General features: G+C 47.2%; 1 protein-coding gene across 1 annotated transcript; it reads right to left on the reverse strand.

Annotated features, from left to right (window-relative positions):
• Positions 1-3,763: 3,763 nt before the first annotated feature.
• Positions 3,764-8,570, reverse strand: DUSP6 (dual specificity phosphatase 6). Its single transcript, XM_043968495.1, has 3 exons — positions 7,562-8,570; positions 6,404-6,844; positions 3,764-5,303 (listed from the first exon to the last, which is right to left on the reverse strand). The coding sequence occupies exons 1-3, from the start codon at positions 7,959-7,961 to the stop codon at positions 4,996-4,998; spliced, it is 1,149 nt and encodes a 382-aa protein (XP_043824430.1). The 5' UTR covers positions 7,962-8,570; the 3' UTR covers positions 3,764-4,995.
• Positions 8,571-14,950: the final 6,380 nt, after the last annotated feature.

Consider the following 14,950-nt stretch of genomic DNA (forward strand, 5'->3'; position numbering starts at 1 on the left):
AAGAAAGGAGAAGGGGAGAAAAAAGGAGGGAGGGAAGGAGAGAGGGGAGAACGGTGGGAGATGACAGGCGACAGGAGGGAGAAGAAAGGACCCAACTATTTGAGCTGCAGCTGGACAGGATATTACCAGAGCTGTTTGCAGATTTCCACTTTGAACAGGCCCAGTTTAGGGAATGCCAGGAGCGGAAACAGTTCAAAACTGGATTAACACAAGCCAAGTTTAACTGCATCCTACTTCTCCTTCCCAGCTCATGTGCTGACTCGGGCCTTGCTTGGCCGAGAGACACTGACCCGGAATGAGAGGCTGTTGTTTCCCTTGTAGACATACTTTAGTGGCTTTGGAAGGGCCCTTTGATGGCCCTAAATTTCATAGTATTTCTGGCTTCCTTTAAATGTTCTGACCTCCTGACATTACATATGACACTGAGATTATGGAATCATAGGTTTCAGAGCTGACAGAAATCTTAGAGATATCTAGGCAAACCTTATATTACAAGAAGCATCCGGGTGGTGTGAAAAGTCAGAGGATCTGGGTTCAAATTCCACCCTTAATCTCCTTGGGCCTCAGATTCCTCCTCTGTAAAAGAGGAGGGGCTGACTAAATGGGCCTTTTCAGCTCTCCATATAGATGACATAAGTCATATAAGGATATTACCCAGCAGTCAGGATTTGAACCCAGGTCCACCGAGTTCAAACTCAGTAGGATGAAAGGGACAGGTTTTTAAGAGGAGGGGGGGGGGGGGAGGCAGCTAGATGGCGCAGTGGTTAAAGCACCGGCCCTGGATTCAGGAGTACCTGAGTTCAAATCTGGCTTCAGACACTTGACACTTACTACCTGTGTGACCCTGGGCAAGTCACTTAACCCCCATTGCCTGCCAAAAAAAAAAAAGAGGAAAGGGGCATATGCCTAAAAAGTTAGGAGTAGCTGAATTCTATGACACATCATGTCTCTCTTTTGGGGCTTTGTCCTGGGGTGAGGGGGGGTGGGTAGAGAGGGGGAGAATGTTGAGTTTGGCCCTTCTCTCCACTGGGTAGTTCAATTCCTGTTCCCGGGACTAGGAATTCTGTGCAAAGGAAGGTCAGCTGATTTGTGCCAGGTCACAGAATTCATCGGGTCCTTTGTGACGTCAGGAGGCTTCTCTTCACAGAGAAAAAGCAAAATAAACCCTCCCTGAGAAGCAAAGGAAAGGGTGGGATCCTGGGAAAAGTCAGCGGATGCTGGGCCTTGAACTTGAAGGAATCAGTTCAAAGCCTTAGCTGTGGGGGTTTCAGGGCTGACTCCTGGCCAAGCTCAAGCACAAGCACAAGACCCACCGGGCTGACCTGCAGAAGCAATCTCTGAATGCAGCAGCCCTGGGCTGAAAAGGGTCTAGGCAGGCCTGACCTCTCCCCAGTGTAACTATCCATTCTTCCTCACAGAGGATGCTGGCAGGAGAAGGGGAAGCTGGCACTGGGGCTGTCCTGTTCTGTGAATAAACAGAGGAAGTCCCAGGCTGTCATCTTTGGCACCTCTCCTTATTGCTATTCACTATTATACAATCCTTGATATTTTGGCAAGGTGTGTTAAGAGCAATTACGGCCATTATTATTCATTTTCCTAGAGGAGACTTGGGGTGAAGGCCTGAGCCTTTCCTTCCATACCCAGGACCAAGGCACATGAAATGGATAGAAGTGGAGTTTCTACTTATCTTCAGAGGCAGGTGGCATAGGCGCTGGATGCTGGGCCTTTGGGTTTAAATCCCAAGACTTTCCTGGGCCTCTCTTGCTTCATTGGCAAAATGGAACGGAGGCTGGGGGTATACTAGGTGAGCAGGACTCCTTTCCAGCTCCACAGTCTAAAGATCTATGATCTCCGGGGCGGCTAGGTGGCGCAGTGGATAAAGCACCGGCCCTGGATTCAGGAGTACCTGAGTTCAAATCCGGCCTCACACATTTGACACTTACTAGCTGTGTGACCCTGGGCAAGTCACTTAACCCCCATTGCCCCTCAAAAAAAAACAAAAACAAAGATCTATGATCTCCTGTGAGATAGAGACCTTTACAAACCTTTAATGCCATGTAAATGACCTGCTGGGCAGTTAGGTGAATAGAGCACCGGGCCAGGAGTCTTGCTGACTCCTCTTCCCAAGTTCAAATCAGGCCTCAGATGCTTACTCTGAACGTCACCTAACCCTGTTTGCCTCAGTTTCCTCATCTGGAAAATGAGCTGGAGCCAAACGCTCCAGTATCTTGGCCAAAGAAACCTCAAATGGGGTCATGAAGAGTCAGACTCAACTGTAACAACTGAACAATAAATGAGCAACTATTATCTAATGGCAGCTAAGTGGCAAAGGAGATAGAGAGGACTGGACTTGGGAGCCCCAAGGACTCTGGTTTTAATCTTGCCTCTGGCACTGTGACTCCATATAAGTAAATGGACCGGGACAGCTAGGTGGCACAGTGGATAGAGCACCGGCCCTGGACTCAGGAGGACCTGAGTTCAAATCCAGCCTCGGACACTTAACACTTAGCTGTGTGACCCTGGGCAAGTCACTTAACCCCAACTGCCTCACACACACACACACACACACACACAAAGTAAATGGACCTCTGCTTCAGTTTCATCTGTAAAATGAGGATAATAACAGCACCTATCTAAGCCAATCGAGTATGTTTGCCAAGAAAACACCAAATGGGATCACCAAGAGTCAAATGACTGAACAACAGATCTCAAAGGGTCACTTTGAGTTTTAACCCTGTCATGAGCACAAGCTGGGTGACCTAGGTTGAGTAACTTGTCCTCTGCTTTAGTTTCCTGAAATGTAAAAATGGGGTTAATAGGGTTACCCTCAGAGGGTTTTTGTGAGGACCAAAAAGTTAACATAGCTTTGCTGAAAGCTTTCAAACCTTAAAGCTTATGTAAATGATAGCTGTTATTAGGCAGCTAGGTGTCCCAGTGGAAGAGGAAAGCCTGGAGTCAGGAAGACCTGAGTTCAAATTCAGCCTCATGCACTTATTGGCTCTGTTACCCTGGGGAAATTATTTAGCCTCCACTTACATAATTTTCCTCAATTATAATAGCACTATCTTTCAGGATTGTGAGGACCAAGTGAAGTATTTATAAAGTGCATAGCACAGCATCTGGCACAGTAGGTGTTATACAAAAGCTTATTCTCTTCCCCTTTTGTTACTGTTAAGACCAAATATAAGGGGCAGCTAGGTAGCTCAGGATAGAGCACTGGCTCTGGAGTCAGGAAGTCCTGAGTTCAAATCCGGCCACAGACACTTGACAATTACTAGCTGTGTGACCCTGGGCAAGTTACTTGATCCCAATTGCCTTATTAAAAAACAACAAAAAAAGACCAAATATGAACTCTCATTTACAAAGCAATTTGAATACTTTAAAGCCCCATATAAATGCCAACTATTATGGTATCTAGCAGTACATATCATTGAAGTCTTACAATAACCCTGTGTAGTAGAGTAGAGCAGCTACCACTGCAATTTTACATAGGCTCAGAACCATATTAGTATTGCTCAAAACTTCATTCCCCTTCAGTTGCTCCCTACATTTGAGATCTTTACAGCAGCAGATGAGTCAGTTGATCATCTCTAGGATCGACTGTTGGAAAATAAAGCAATTTTTAAAGTTTTAACTCTACTCTCTTTCCTATGGTGCCATATGAAATGCTGACCCCTAAAATGTATCACCCTCTTGCATGATAGAGAAGTTGGGGGAAATATACTTGAAGGAAGAAAGGGGAGGGGGAAAAGAAGAAATCAGATTCTCAATAACCAAAATAGTTATTTATTAATAACTTAAGATAACATTCTCATAAAATTCCAGCTTAAAATTTTACAACACGAACATAATCGAGCAAAGTAACTCTCCCTTCTTAGCAAACTGTGCCACTCACCTCTCAAACACAGAGGTACCCATGCTCACACACACTTCCAGTTTTTAAATTTTTTTTAAAATTTCTTACAAAAAAAAAAAAGAAAACAAACCAAAATATTGCATTGAGGTGACTCTCCCTGAAGAATTTTGTACAGAGGTATGCACTGTTGAACACAGCTGAAAGTAAAAAAATCAAATAAAATTAAAAAGTGAACACAGATTTTCCTTGTGTTGTTTTCAAAAGAAAAAATCCCTCCATGAGAAAACAGGCCAATATATTTACAAAAGGTAAGGCATAGTCAAACTACGTCAACAGGGGGGAGAGAATCACAAGGAAAAGATATATGTCAGAAGATAAAGGATTGCACCAATCACAAAATGTGAGGGGCAACATTCTGTCTTTGAATTTCAACGTAGGAGTCTGCCAGAGCTGAAACAACAATTTTTTTTTAAGCATGCTGCAAAAAAAAATGTACCCTTTGGATTAGGAAAAAAAAGATAAATGATTTTGTAATGGAGTGACACTTTGATTCTTCCCTCCCTTTGGATGATTTCTTTTAAGCTGATCAAAGGGGAGGAAAAAAAAACTCACAAGAACAACCACCATCATCAACTTGATTTAAAAGTGAAATATTTACAAGAATCAGACAGAGTTCTTTGCAAACAGGTAGGTAACTCCAGATTCAGAGCTGAAACCTCTCTTTGGCTCCTCTAATTCAAAAATGAACCAGTCTTCACTGAAGACAATTATGTAGTAATTCCAAATGCAAAAGAAGGAAAACATCCAGCCAATCCTTAAAGAAGATGGGTTCCTACCTTTTAGTCCTACCCTATGCACTTGGAAGTCCTCAAGTCTCCTGCCTCCGCATAGGTAGGCTTGTACACACAGGGGCCCAGAACCCTGCCAGGAGCTATGTACACAGCATCTCCCGCTCCTCCAGAGAGAAGAGAACAATTTTCTCCCTTTTTGCAATAACCAATTCTAAACATGGTAACCTTGTCTAACAACCCCGACAGCTTTTTTATTTTTTTATCATATTGACACCTTGGGTCACAAACAAAGAAAACCTGCCCTATTTAACCAGGACCTCTCTCCAGCTAGGAGGATAGGGCCAGGCTTCACGTGGACTGCAAAGAATCCACTTGAAACACATTCTGGTTGGATGGCGTGGTGAAATAAAGCTGTTGGGCTGGTAGCCGATTGTCGCAGGGGCTGCTCAGCCCCAGAGTCCTCTCAAAGTCCAGCAGCTGACCCATGAAGTTGAAGTTTGGGGAGATGTTGGATTTCTTCATCTTGACAATGTCATAGGCATCATTCATGGACAGGTTAAGCTTCTGCATGAGGTAAGCCACGGTAACTGTGACTGAGCGGCTGATTCCGGCTAAGCAATGCACCAAGACGCCACAATTTTTGCCCCGGGCTTCATCTGGAAACACAGAGAAGAGAGAAAAAGGCACAGTGATCAGCAAACTGCAATCAGCCTAAACAGAGAACGGTCTTTTAAAAATTCCTCAAAAATGAATTGTCCATGGCAGACCAGCCCTGCAGACGGGAGAAGCTATATCATTGAGATAAACCGTCTTTGCTGGAGCACAATTACATATTTTAGATGTTTCCCTAAAAGGGAGCTATTGTATGAAGTTTCTGCCAACAAAAAACTCCCTTAATGTGTACATTCTTGGCCTCAGCATGTGAATACCAGAAACACTGCAATATGGCCGTGAAAGCCTTTTATACAGACAAGCAGACTGCAAAGGTCTATTAAATTATTCTCCAACTGTTGTGGAGCTAACAATGGAGGTATTCAGGCATTTTAAAAGAAAGAGGGAAGTCACTGGGGACAGCCCATTAGGAGGAACAGGATGTCAACACTGCTTGAAAATGAGTTCCTTTGTAATAGGAAATGCATTACAATGCCTGGGGATTAGTTTCTCGGTGGCTTCCAGCCCACATTTCTTCCTGCAGCGCTCAGATTACCTATGCTCTTCACTATAACCGGTATCACTGTATCATTCAACTAGATTACAACATTTAGCATTCACACAGCTTTCCAACAATTAACAGCCTGTCCTAAAATAACTCCCAGGTTTAAGAAAGAAAAAAAAAAAGAAGAAAAAAGCCTACAGCATGTTGTGAGAATTCCTGCCTCCAGAGCTTTCTAACCTTTCCTTCAACTAGGAATTACCCTGTGTGGTGGGGGGAAATTCTGTGGTCTGATTATCAGGAGTCCAATCGTTCACGTGGTCTGCTTTCAGTGCTTTGGCAAATAGCAAGCGCTTAATAAATGCTTGCTACTGACATTTCATAAGCAAACAGTCTTTGAGACCGTTTTGAAAGGGCACCCCACCTTTCAGCCTAAACCAGTTTTAGGAGGGGGGAAATTACCCTACAACGCCTTACAAACCATTTTGAGACAGGTAGTCCAAATTAGCATCAATGATAGCGATTAAAGGTTAACTCGAAGGAAAAGCGGCTAGTTGTTTTAGCATTTAAAAGTCATTTGAACTTATTGCTAATTAGTCTCACCTATAAAAGAAATGGCCTCCGGGAAAAACTGAGACAAGTTTTGGCTCCAGTGATCTGAGATTGGAATCTGTTTATACTTAAACTCTCCGGCATTCTCGAAGAGATTAGGCAGGTTCGGGGTTACATTCAAGATATATTTGATGCCAAATTCTTCTAAAACGTCCAGGTTGGTGGAATCCTTAGCACACCCCAGGTAGAGAAAGGGAAGAATCTCCACGGGGAAGGACGGCTGACTGTTGGACAAAGGGCTGCCATCCGAGTCAGTGGCACTGTTGGGGTCTCGGTCAATGTCAGATTCAATATCCGAGGAGGAATCCGAGCTGATCCGAAGGCCTCCCAGTCCTAGGACCGGCAGGGGAGGAGAGCTGCTGCTGCTACCCGAGCCGTCTAAATTGGTTTCACAATGCAGAGCGAACTCGGCTTGGAACTTACTGAACCCACCTGCCAAAAAAAGCAAAGAAATAATGTAACCTGAGATGATTCAGTAGTAGTTTTCGCGGCGTGTGTGTGTGTGTGTGTGTGTGTGTGTGTGTTTTAAAGGGGCACTTTGGGTACAGACAGAACCAAATAAGCAATCCCATACACTGGCACAAAATAATCACAATTTTTTAAATGGGCAACGCTATAGTCAGTGCCACCAACTCTCAGCTTCTAAAACCTAACACTCGCAAAATGCACTCAACCATACAACTTTCCAGTTTCAAGGAAGAAAAATAAAAATCAATCTGGGTGCAATTTGACCCCAACCCGCCATCCCCGACGGAGTTTGGCTTCCTAATTGCCCCTAAGGCAGGGGAGGAGGGCTATACAGGACATTAAAGCACATCTGACTCTAAGAAAAGCCGCCCTCTCTCCCGATAAATGTGCAATCCGGAGGCCGGAAGCGTCGGCGCCTCCTTGGTCCCAGGCCCGGCCACCCGGGATCCGTCTTGCACAACTACCCCGGTTTTTCACCACACGTGTCACCCTCTTCCCACCGTAAGAACAAGGACAATGGTACAAGGCAAAAACTGCAGCACAGAAATCTTTCCGGTCGCCCCTGTTCCCCCCGCCTCGGGCCTCGAGCCTTCACCCTCAAAGTCTCCTTAGGCCCCCCTCCCCCATCCCCCTCGCCCCAGGGGCGCAAGGACTGGGAAAAGCGGTCCAACCAGTCCTTACCTTCCAGGTAAAATGCCCTGCAGCCTTCGTCCTTGAGCCTCGTGAGCAGAAGCCCCAGCACGGATTCTCCCCCAGTGTTCTCGTTCCACTCGCTGCTGTTCTCGTCGTACAAGACCACCGTGTCGGTCCCGCAGCGCCGCGTGAAGCGGTCGCGGTCTTCTCCGCGGGAGAAGAGCGAACGCACGGGCAGGTTGCCCTTCTGCAGCCGCCGCAGCATGATGCCCGGAATGGCCACGTTGATGGCCGACTCGATGTGGGACGACTCATACAACTCCTGCGGCCGGCAGTCCAGCAGCAGCAGCCGGTCGCTGCCCAGCTCCAGCTGTTCGTTCAGCCACGCCACCGTCTTACTAATCGCCATTTCCGACACGAAAGACACGGGTCTGAACGTATCTATCATGAGGATAAGCGGAGGGCCAGGGAGCGATGCCTACCAGATGCTTCCCGCTACAGGCATATGCTACAAGGCGGCTCCCCTTCTCGGGGCTCACCCCCAAAGCAGCAGCCCCTAATAGCACTGGAGAATGGAATCTGGATAACGAAACAGACCTGCAACCTCCAAGTCCAGAGCTGAAAGATTTGGGAGGAAGGGGAAAATAAACCCCTGGGGGCTTGCCACACAGCGGACGGCCGTTCAGTCGGGTCTCCCTGTCAATGGATCTCTCTGAATGAAGCGCCGTAATCGCCCCAGTCCAGACCGCTTTCTTTTCTCCCCGAGTGAATGAAATCCAATTAGTTTGGGGCCCTGGGATCCGGCTCCGGTGCAACCGCAAAAAAGTCCATTCGCTCTTAATCTCTCCTGGGTACACACCACAGTCAAGCCGGTAGTCTTCTCATAATATGATTCAGTCCTTTATTTGAGCAATGTCCCTTTGACTAGGTCTCGCACACCCCCTGCGCGAGGCAGCTCCTCAATGGATACAAACATGGAACGTCTCAATGGATACATTCTATCCGCCAGCCAATGAGCGCTCGCGGAAGGGGCTGTTGCCGTGGGGACGGGCCGGCTGGAACAGGTTGTGTTGATGAATTGTTAATGAGTTTGTCATTCACAAAAACGGAAAGGAATTTCCGCTCCGGATAAAGCCGAGAGCAAACAAGCAGCCTCTGCGGCTCAGCGGGAGGAAGGAGAAAGAGGAGGAGGAGAAGGAGGAGGGAAAGGAGGAGGGAGGGAGGGAGGAGGAGGAGGAGGGAGGAGGAAGGAGGAAGGAGAAGGAGGAGGAAGGAGGAGGAGCAGGGTACCTAAACCGGGGCATTTCTGTGCCTCGTTTCCTTCTCCCAAAGTGCAAACATAGCATCAGAACTTCTGCACATAAAATAGTCCAATTATCAGACACAAAAGCCCCCCCCCCCGGCCACCTTAAAAAAATTGCTGTGACTTCTTTTTTCCCTCAAACTCATTTGCACCCGAGGCTCCTTTTTAAGGCCATTTCCCCCATTGAAGAGGAAGGGGGAGGGGGGGAGATGTGTGTGCGGCATTTGATGTTTGAGAGCAAAGCCCTGGTGTTCATTTAGTTGGCGCTTTGTTTGGACTGGCGCTGCTTGGACTGGTGGAGTGTCGAATAATGCAACCAAGGTCTCCGGAAACAAAAGATTTTGTTGAAACAGGATTATGTTGTTGTTGTTGAACCAAGTAAACGCTGGTGCAGAAAATCAGCTTCGTTTTAAAGCTAATTTTCAAAATCCAGAGAGAATGTATAAGCAGGAGCCCTTTGGAAGACGGCTCCCTCCCCAACAACCCACATTTAAAAAAGCAAACTCAAAAGCCCTTTTTTTCTGATGGAACGTGTATTTTTTTTAAAGTTAGATGCTTTTCCTTCCCTCCCCCCCTCCCCCCCGCCGGTGGTGGTGGCATTAAGGTTTACTGCCCATTGTTAGGAGGAACTGAAGTCATTCATTACCCCCCCCTTTTTTTTCCACTCCCCCCCTCGCAGTCTCCACCCCCGACCGCTACCCAGGGTCACTCTCGTTAATCATTTCTATACTGAAAATCACTGGAGCGGGAGCAAGGCTTCTAACAAAGGTGCAGACGACTTGACAGGGGGCTGTCTGGGCCGCGGTGCCTTAAAGGCCCCGTCAGGAGCATATCTTGCTATATAGAACACGCAACCTCGACCCCCCCACACCCCTTACAGCCAGAGGAGAAATAAAGGGAAATCCTCTAGCCGGGACTGCGGGTTTTCTCTTGGAGGGGAGTGGGAAACCTGCTAAATTTTAATCAGCCGGGTGTAGGGAGTGGGGGCTCAAAGCAGCGGTGCAGCCATTGGCTACTGTAGCTGGAGGGAGTCGTGACTGTAGGAAAGCCTCTACTCCGCCCACCCGGCTTTCACTGCCCGCCCCCCGCGGCCCTTTCTCTTTTCCCTTCTCCTTCGGGCGCTAGGATCCCCCGCGCCTGCGCAGAATGTTCCCTCGTCCTCCCGGCTGAGGGACGAAATGTTACGTAACTGAGTAGACAGGTGCTTGGAGCAAAGGGCGGGATTTTCATCCCGAGCTGGAGGGGGGAGAGCCAAGGTCTACCCGGAGAGGGGCTGTCCTATAGCTGGAGAGGCCGATTTTTTGCCAGGTCTGGAGGAGGAGGGAAAGGTGCCTCTAGAAATGCCTTCTTTGGGTTGCATACCAAGCAGGTAACTAAAATGAGCTACCTTTCCCCCTCCCCCCTCCAAGGAGCCTGTAAACTGGGGTTTGGCAGGGATTGAGGGAGGGAAGGGCGCGAAACCATCTGACTGGGAGCAAGAGTGGGGATCGCGTTCCCCTTCCTCACTCCTTCCACACACACCCCAGAGTTGTATTCCAGGGGGATCAGCACGCCGTTCTTTCAAAGTAGCCTGGGCCCGCCGAAGTTCTGAGTGCACCACCTGTGTGCCGGTGCTAGCTCAGTAGGAGGCCGAGAGCTTGGAGGGCTTGGTTCTGAGGGGCTGGGGCCTCCTAACCTCACGCCCCCCAACCCCACATTCAAAAAAATAATCACACCTGGGGCAGCTAGGTGGCGCAGGGGATAGAGCACCGGCCCTGGATTCAGGAGGACCTGAGTTCAAATCCAGCCTCAGACACTTAATCCTAGCTGTGTGACCCTGGGCAAGTCACTTAACCCCAATTGCCTCACCAAAAAATAAATAAATGAATAAATAAAAATAATCACACCCACTTCAAACCGCAATGTTATTGAGAGGGGAACGAATCCCAAAGCTCCACTCTGTACCAGGCGCTGGGGGGATAAAGGGAGGCAGAAATATAGCCCCTTCCCTCGAAGAGCTCCTATTAATGTCTGGGGGCCGGGGTGGGGGTGGGGAGTCAACCTGCAAACCACCTCATACACGTAAGCTATAAACAGTGCATGGAAAGAAATCTGAGAAGGCAAGGCATAGCGGCGGGGGAGGCGGGGTGTTGGGGGTGGGGGAGGCGGGGAGTTGAGCGAGGGGGAGCCGAACGGAGGGACTGGGAAAGGTTTACTTCGGAAGGTGGGATTTGAACAAGTGAGTCTTGAGAGAAGCCGGTAAATCTTCGATTTTAAAACTGTAAGAGGGGGCAGCTAGATGGCGCAGTGGATAAGGCACTGGCCCTGGATTCAGGAGTACCTGAGTTCAAATGCGGCCTCCGACACTTAACACTTACTAGCTGTGTGACCCTGGGCAAGTCACTTAACCCCAACTGCCTCACCAAAACCAAAAAACAACAACAACAGCAACAAAAAAACTGTAAGAGACTTTAGGGGTCACCTAAGCCCAGTTCCTCGTTTTACAGGGATCAATTTGAAAACTTCTTGAACCTAGGGATTGTTTTATTCCTTTTGTAGCCCAGTTGCCCTGGAACTTGGTAGGCGTCTAATAAATACTTGATTTGATAGCCTCGGGCAGTCAGTGATGATAGAGCGGGATTCGAACCTAGTCCTTTGATGCTGAATGTGGAAGGAGGAAAGTGGGGTTTGAAGCCAAATGGGAAGGAGCTGTTTAGGCACCTGCAGTTTTCTCTTAATGGCTGGCGCACTTGCTTAACCCCCTGGGGGAACTACCTGGCTCGCGTATTTCCAAGTAGCGGCCTCTTCCTGTTTGGATATTGCAGATTTAAGGAGGAAAAAAAGAGGAAATCGCAGAGGGCCCCCCCAATGCCATGTTTGGTTTTTTACCCCTAGACAGGCCCCTAAAAGGAACGCGCGCACCTAGGCGGTAATTGCAACTGTTTCGAATTATTCCTTTTTGGGGTAGACTGGAAAGAAGCTCCCTCTCCCGCTCAGAACTGAAAAGACCTCGCTCCCGGAGCTGCAATCAGCAGTACATTCCACTAAAATCTTCTTCCCAAATACCCGTGCCTACGTGAACCGGCGCGACTCTCGGGACCCCGGGCATGCAGTTTTACGCTTGGACCTCAGTTTCTTCGCCTGTGAAATGAAACGTTTGAATCGTAATCTCTTAAATTCTCTTAATGCTCCAACAACTAGCGATTCATAACTACACAATAGAATTTTTAATTCGATAGAGGAAGGAGCTTTGTATTTACTCATCCATTAACAACACCTGTCCAGAGATAGAAGGAGGGCTATATTTACATTTAATTAGACATGCACCCTTAAAACACACAAACAAACAAACAACCGAGTCTATTCTCGTTTTCACTCAGCCCTCCACAATCAGCCTCCGACCTTCCCATTACATCCTTTACCTTTGGCCATAGTGTTTTAGGGCTTGATGGACCCTTTGTCACATTTCTTCCCCTCCCATACTCTAGCATTCTCCCACCTTGGGGCAGCTAGGGATAGGCAGCTAGGGATAGTTCAGTGGATAAAGCACTGGCCCTGGAGTCAGGAGGACCTGAATTCAAATCTCAACTCAGATACTTACTAGCTATGAGACCCTGGGCAAGTCACCTAATCCCAATTGCCCTAAACATCCAGGGCCATCTCTAGTCCTCCTGATATATATCTTGCCACTGAACCCAGATGGCTCTGGAGGAGAGAGTGAGGTTAGTGACCTTGCACAGCCCTCTCTCACTTAAATCCAATTCAGGGTAAGTCATGACATCACCCCAATGTCATGGTCCTCCTTCAGAAGGAAGGACAAACGACAACAACTCTAGCCCTGGTCAAGTAATAAAAATGAGTCACATTTCTATGTGTTAAGGTTTATAAAGCTTTATGCATGACAACCCTGTGACTTATGTAGAAAAGATATAAACAAAGCTCAGCGGTATGACATGTCCCAGGATAAAGACAGCAATAGATGTGGTTCAGTGGTTAGAGTACTGAATGAGGGGTGGAGGGATGGGGGGGGGGTGTCAGGAGCCATCTGAGTTCCACCCGGCCTTCATCAGTCAATCAAGCATTTATTGAGCATCTACAATGAGCCAGCCTCTGCTAAACCCTAGGCATACAAAGACAAAAATGCTCCCAAGCATTCTAAAAAGAGAGAGAGCATATATGCATGTATTTATGTGGATGCCTGGACAGACACTGAGCTAGGTGGCACAACAGATAGAGCGCCAGGCCTGAAGTCAGGAAGAACTGAGTTCAAATCTGACCTCAGACACTTGCTAGCTATGTGACCCTGGCCAAGTCCCTTAAACCCTGTTTGCCTCAGTTTCCTCATCTGTAAAATGAGCTGGAGAAATAAATGGTCTCTTTGCCAAGAAAACCCCAAATGGGGTTATAAAGAGTTGTACATGACTGAACAATGAACAACAGCCATACAAAATGAATACAAGGGAACTTGGGGGAAGGAGGGCACTGGCAGTTGTGGGGCATATAGAAAGAAGGAAACTCAAGTTTCCAAAAGGTTGAGGTGAGGAAGGAGTTTGTTCCTAGCAGGGGGTGAGTTTGAGGGTATGGACACAGAAGGAGGAATATACTGTATGAAGGAAGCCTGGAAATATAGGAAATGAGTTCTGGGACAACTGGGAGGCATAGTGATAGGCATGGGGTCAGAAAGACCTGAGTTCAAATCCAGCCTCAGACACTACCTCTGTGATCCACTGCAAATCACCAAACCTGTCTCCTCATCTGTAAAATAGGAATAAAAGCAGCTAAGGGCAAAGATGCTAAGACGGCCCGGCTTAGAGTCAGGAAGACTCCTCTTCCTGAGTTCAAATACAGCCTCAGACACTCACTAGTTGTGTGACCCTGGCAAGTCACTTCACAATGTTTGCCTCAGTTTCCTCATCTGTAAAATGAATTTAATAATAGCATTTATGTTCTGGGATTATTGTGATGCCCAGCTATATAGGATGTTGTGTCAAATGCCTAACTATATAAATGCTAGCTTTTATTGGTAGTATTATAAAGGTTTGGTGAATAAATGAATGAGTTAGTGAAAGATTATGATCAAAAGTTTCCCACATTACCCCACTTTTCCTCTGCCACTAGAGAAATGCCAACCTCCTCTCTAAGACTACTTTTGGGGGCGGGGCACACTTAGGGTTAAGTGACTTGCTCAGGGTCACACAGCTAGGAAGTGTCAAGTGTCTGAGACTGGATTTGAACTCAGGTCCTCCTGAGTCCAGGGCTGGTGCTTAATCTACTGCACCACCTAGCTGCCCCCTAAGACTCTACTTTTCAACACAAGGCTCTGGTTTTCCCCTACTCTATTTTACTAATTTTGAAACACCCCTTCCCTCCCCTGAACCCCACTTCTGCTCCAAACCAGTGGCTTTGGGACTTCCTCTAGCCTGCCTCAGCAACTCCCAAGTAGGATTCAGAGAAGGCAAGATGGTAGAGGTTACCATCTTGGTTGAGGCTTATTGGGTTGAGAACTGTGGAAGAACCGATGGATGAGGAAGTCAGTGATGTAAGAGTGGAGTGCGTCTCTAAAATTGATAACTAGGGATTCAAGACCATAATCATTGCAGACATTTGGGGAGGGGGCGGCATGGCACAGTCGATACAACCTTGGTTCCAGGCCCCCCCCCCACCTCCCACCTCCATTACACGTTGGTCATGTAAACCCAGGGAAATTACACAGCCTCAGTGTCCCCCAGCAATTCTCTAAGACTGTAAAGACCAAAATATAAATAAACAAAAAAAAATAGATAGATAAATGGATAAATGAATGAATGAATAAATAAATTAAATTTAAAATGTTTTTAAAAGAATGTAAAGACCTGCATGGCTACCGGAAGTTTCTTTGTCCAGTTCCTTAAAGAGGACTAACAGTTATATAGCACTTTAATCTTTGCAACACACTTGAAATCTCAGCCCCGGGTCTGTTCCCTATCTTTAAGGCACAAAGCCCTAGACATAGGTTATCTCATTTGATTCCTGCATCAACCCCGTAAGGGGTCAGGGTTTAGTACAAAGATTAGCCCCATTTTAAGGAATTGGAAGCAGGTGCTGGGAAGTTAGAGCCCTTGCCTAGAGTCACAAGCTAGTCAACATCCAGTCAGAATTTGAATCATTCCGATTCA

The sequence above is a fragment of the Dromiciops gliroides genome, chromosome 5 (genome assembly GCF_019393635.1).
Source record: "Dromiciops gliroides isolate mDroGli1 chromosome 5, mDroGli1.pri, whole genome shotgun sequence".
Lineage (NCBI taxonomy): Eukaryota > Metazoa > Chordata > Mammalia > Microbiotheria > Microbiotheriidae > Dromiciops > Dromiciops gliroides.

What these genes read in the sequence shown, in the direction of transcription:
- DUSP6 (XM_043968495.1), bottom strand. Translation starts at nt 7,961, where the DNA reads ATGATAGATACGTTCAGACCCGTGTCTTTCGTGTCGGAAATGGCGATT. An exon ending in CAGGGCATTTTACCTGGAAG is followed by an intron (nt 6,845 to 7,561) that starts GTAAGGACTGGT and finishes TTTTTTTGGCAG; the next exon opens with GTGGGTTCAGTAAGTTCCAA. An exon ending in GGAGGCCATTTCTTTTATAG is followed by an intron (nt 5,304 to 6,403) that starts GTGAGACTAATT and finishes CTGTGTTTCCAG; the next exon opens with ATGAAGCCCGGGGCAAAAAT.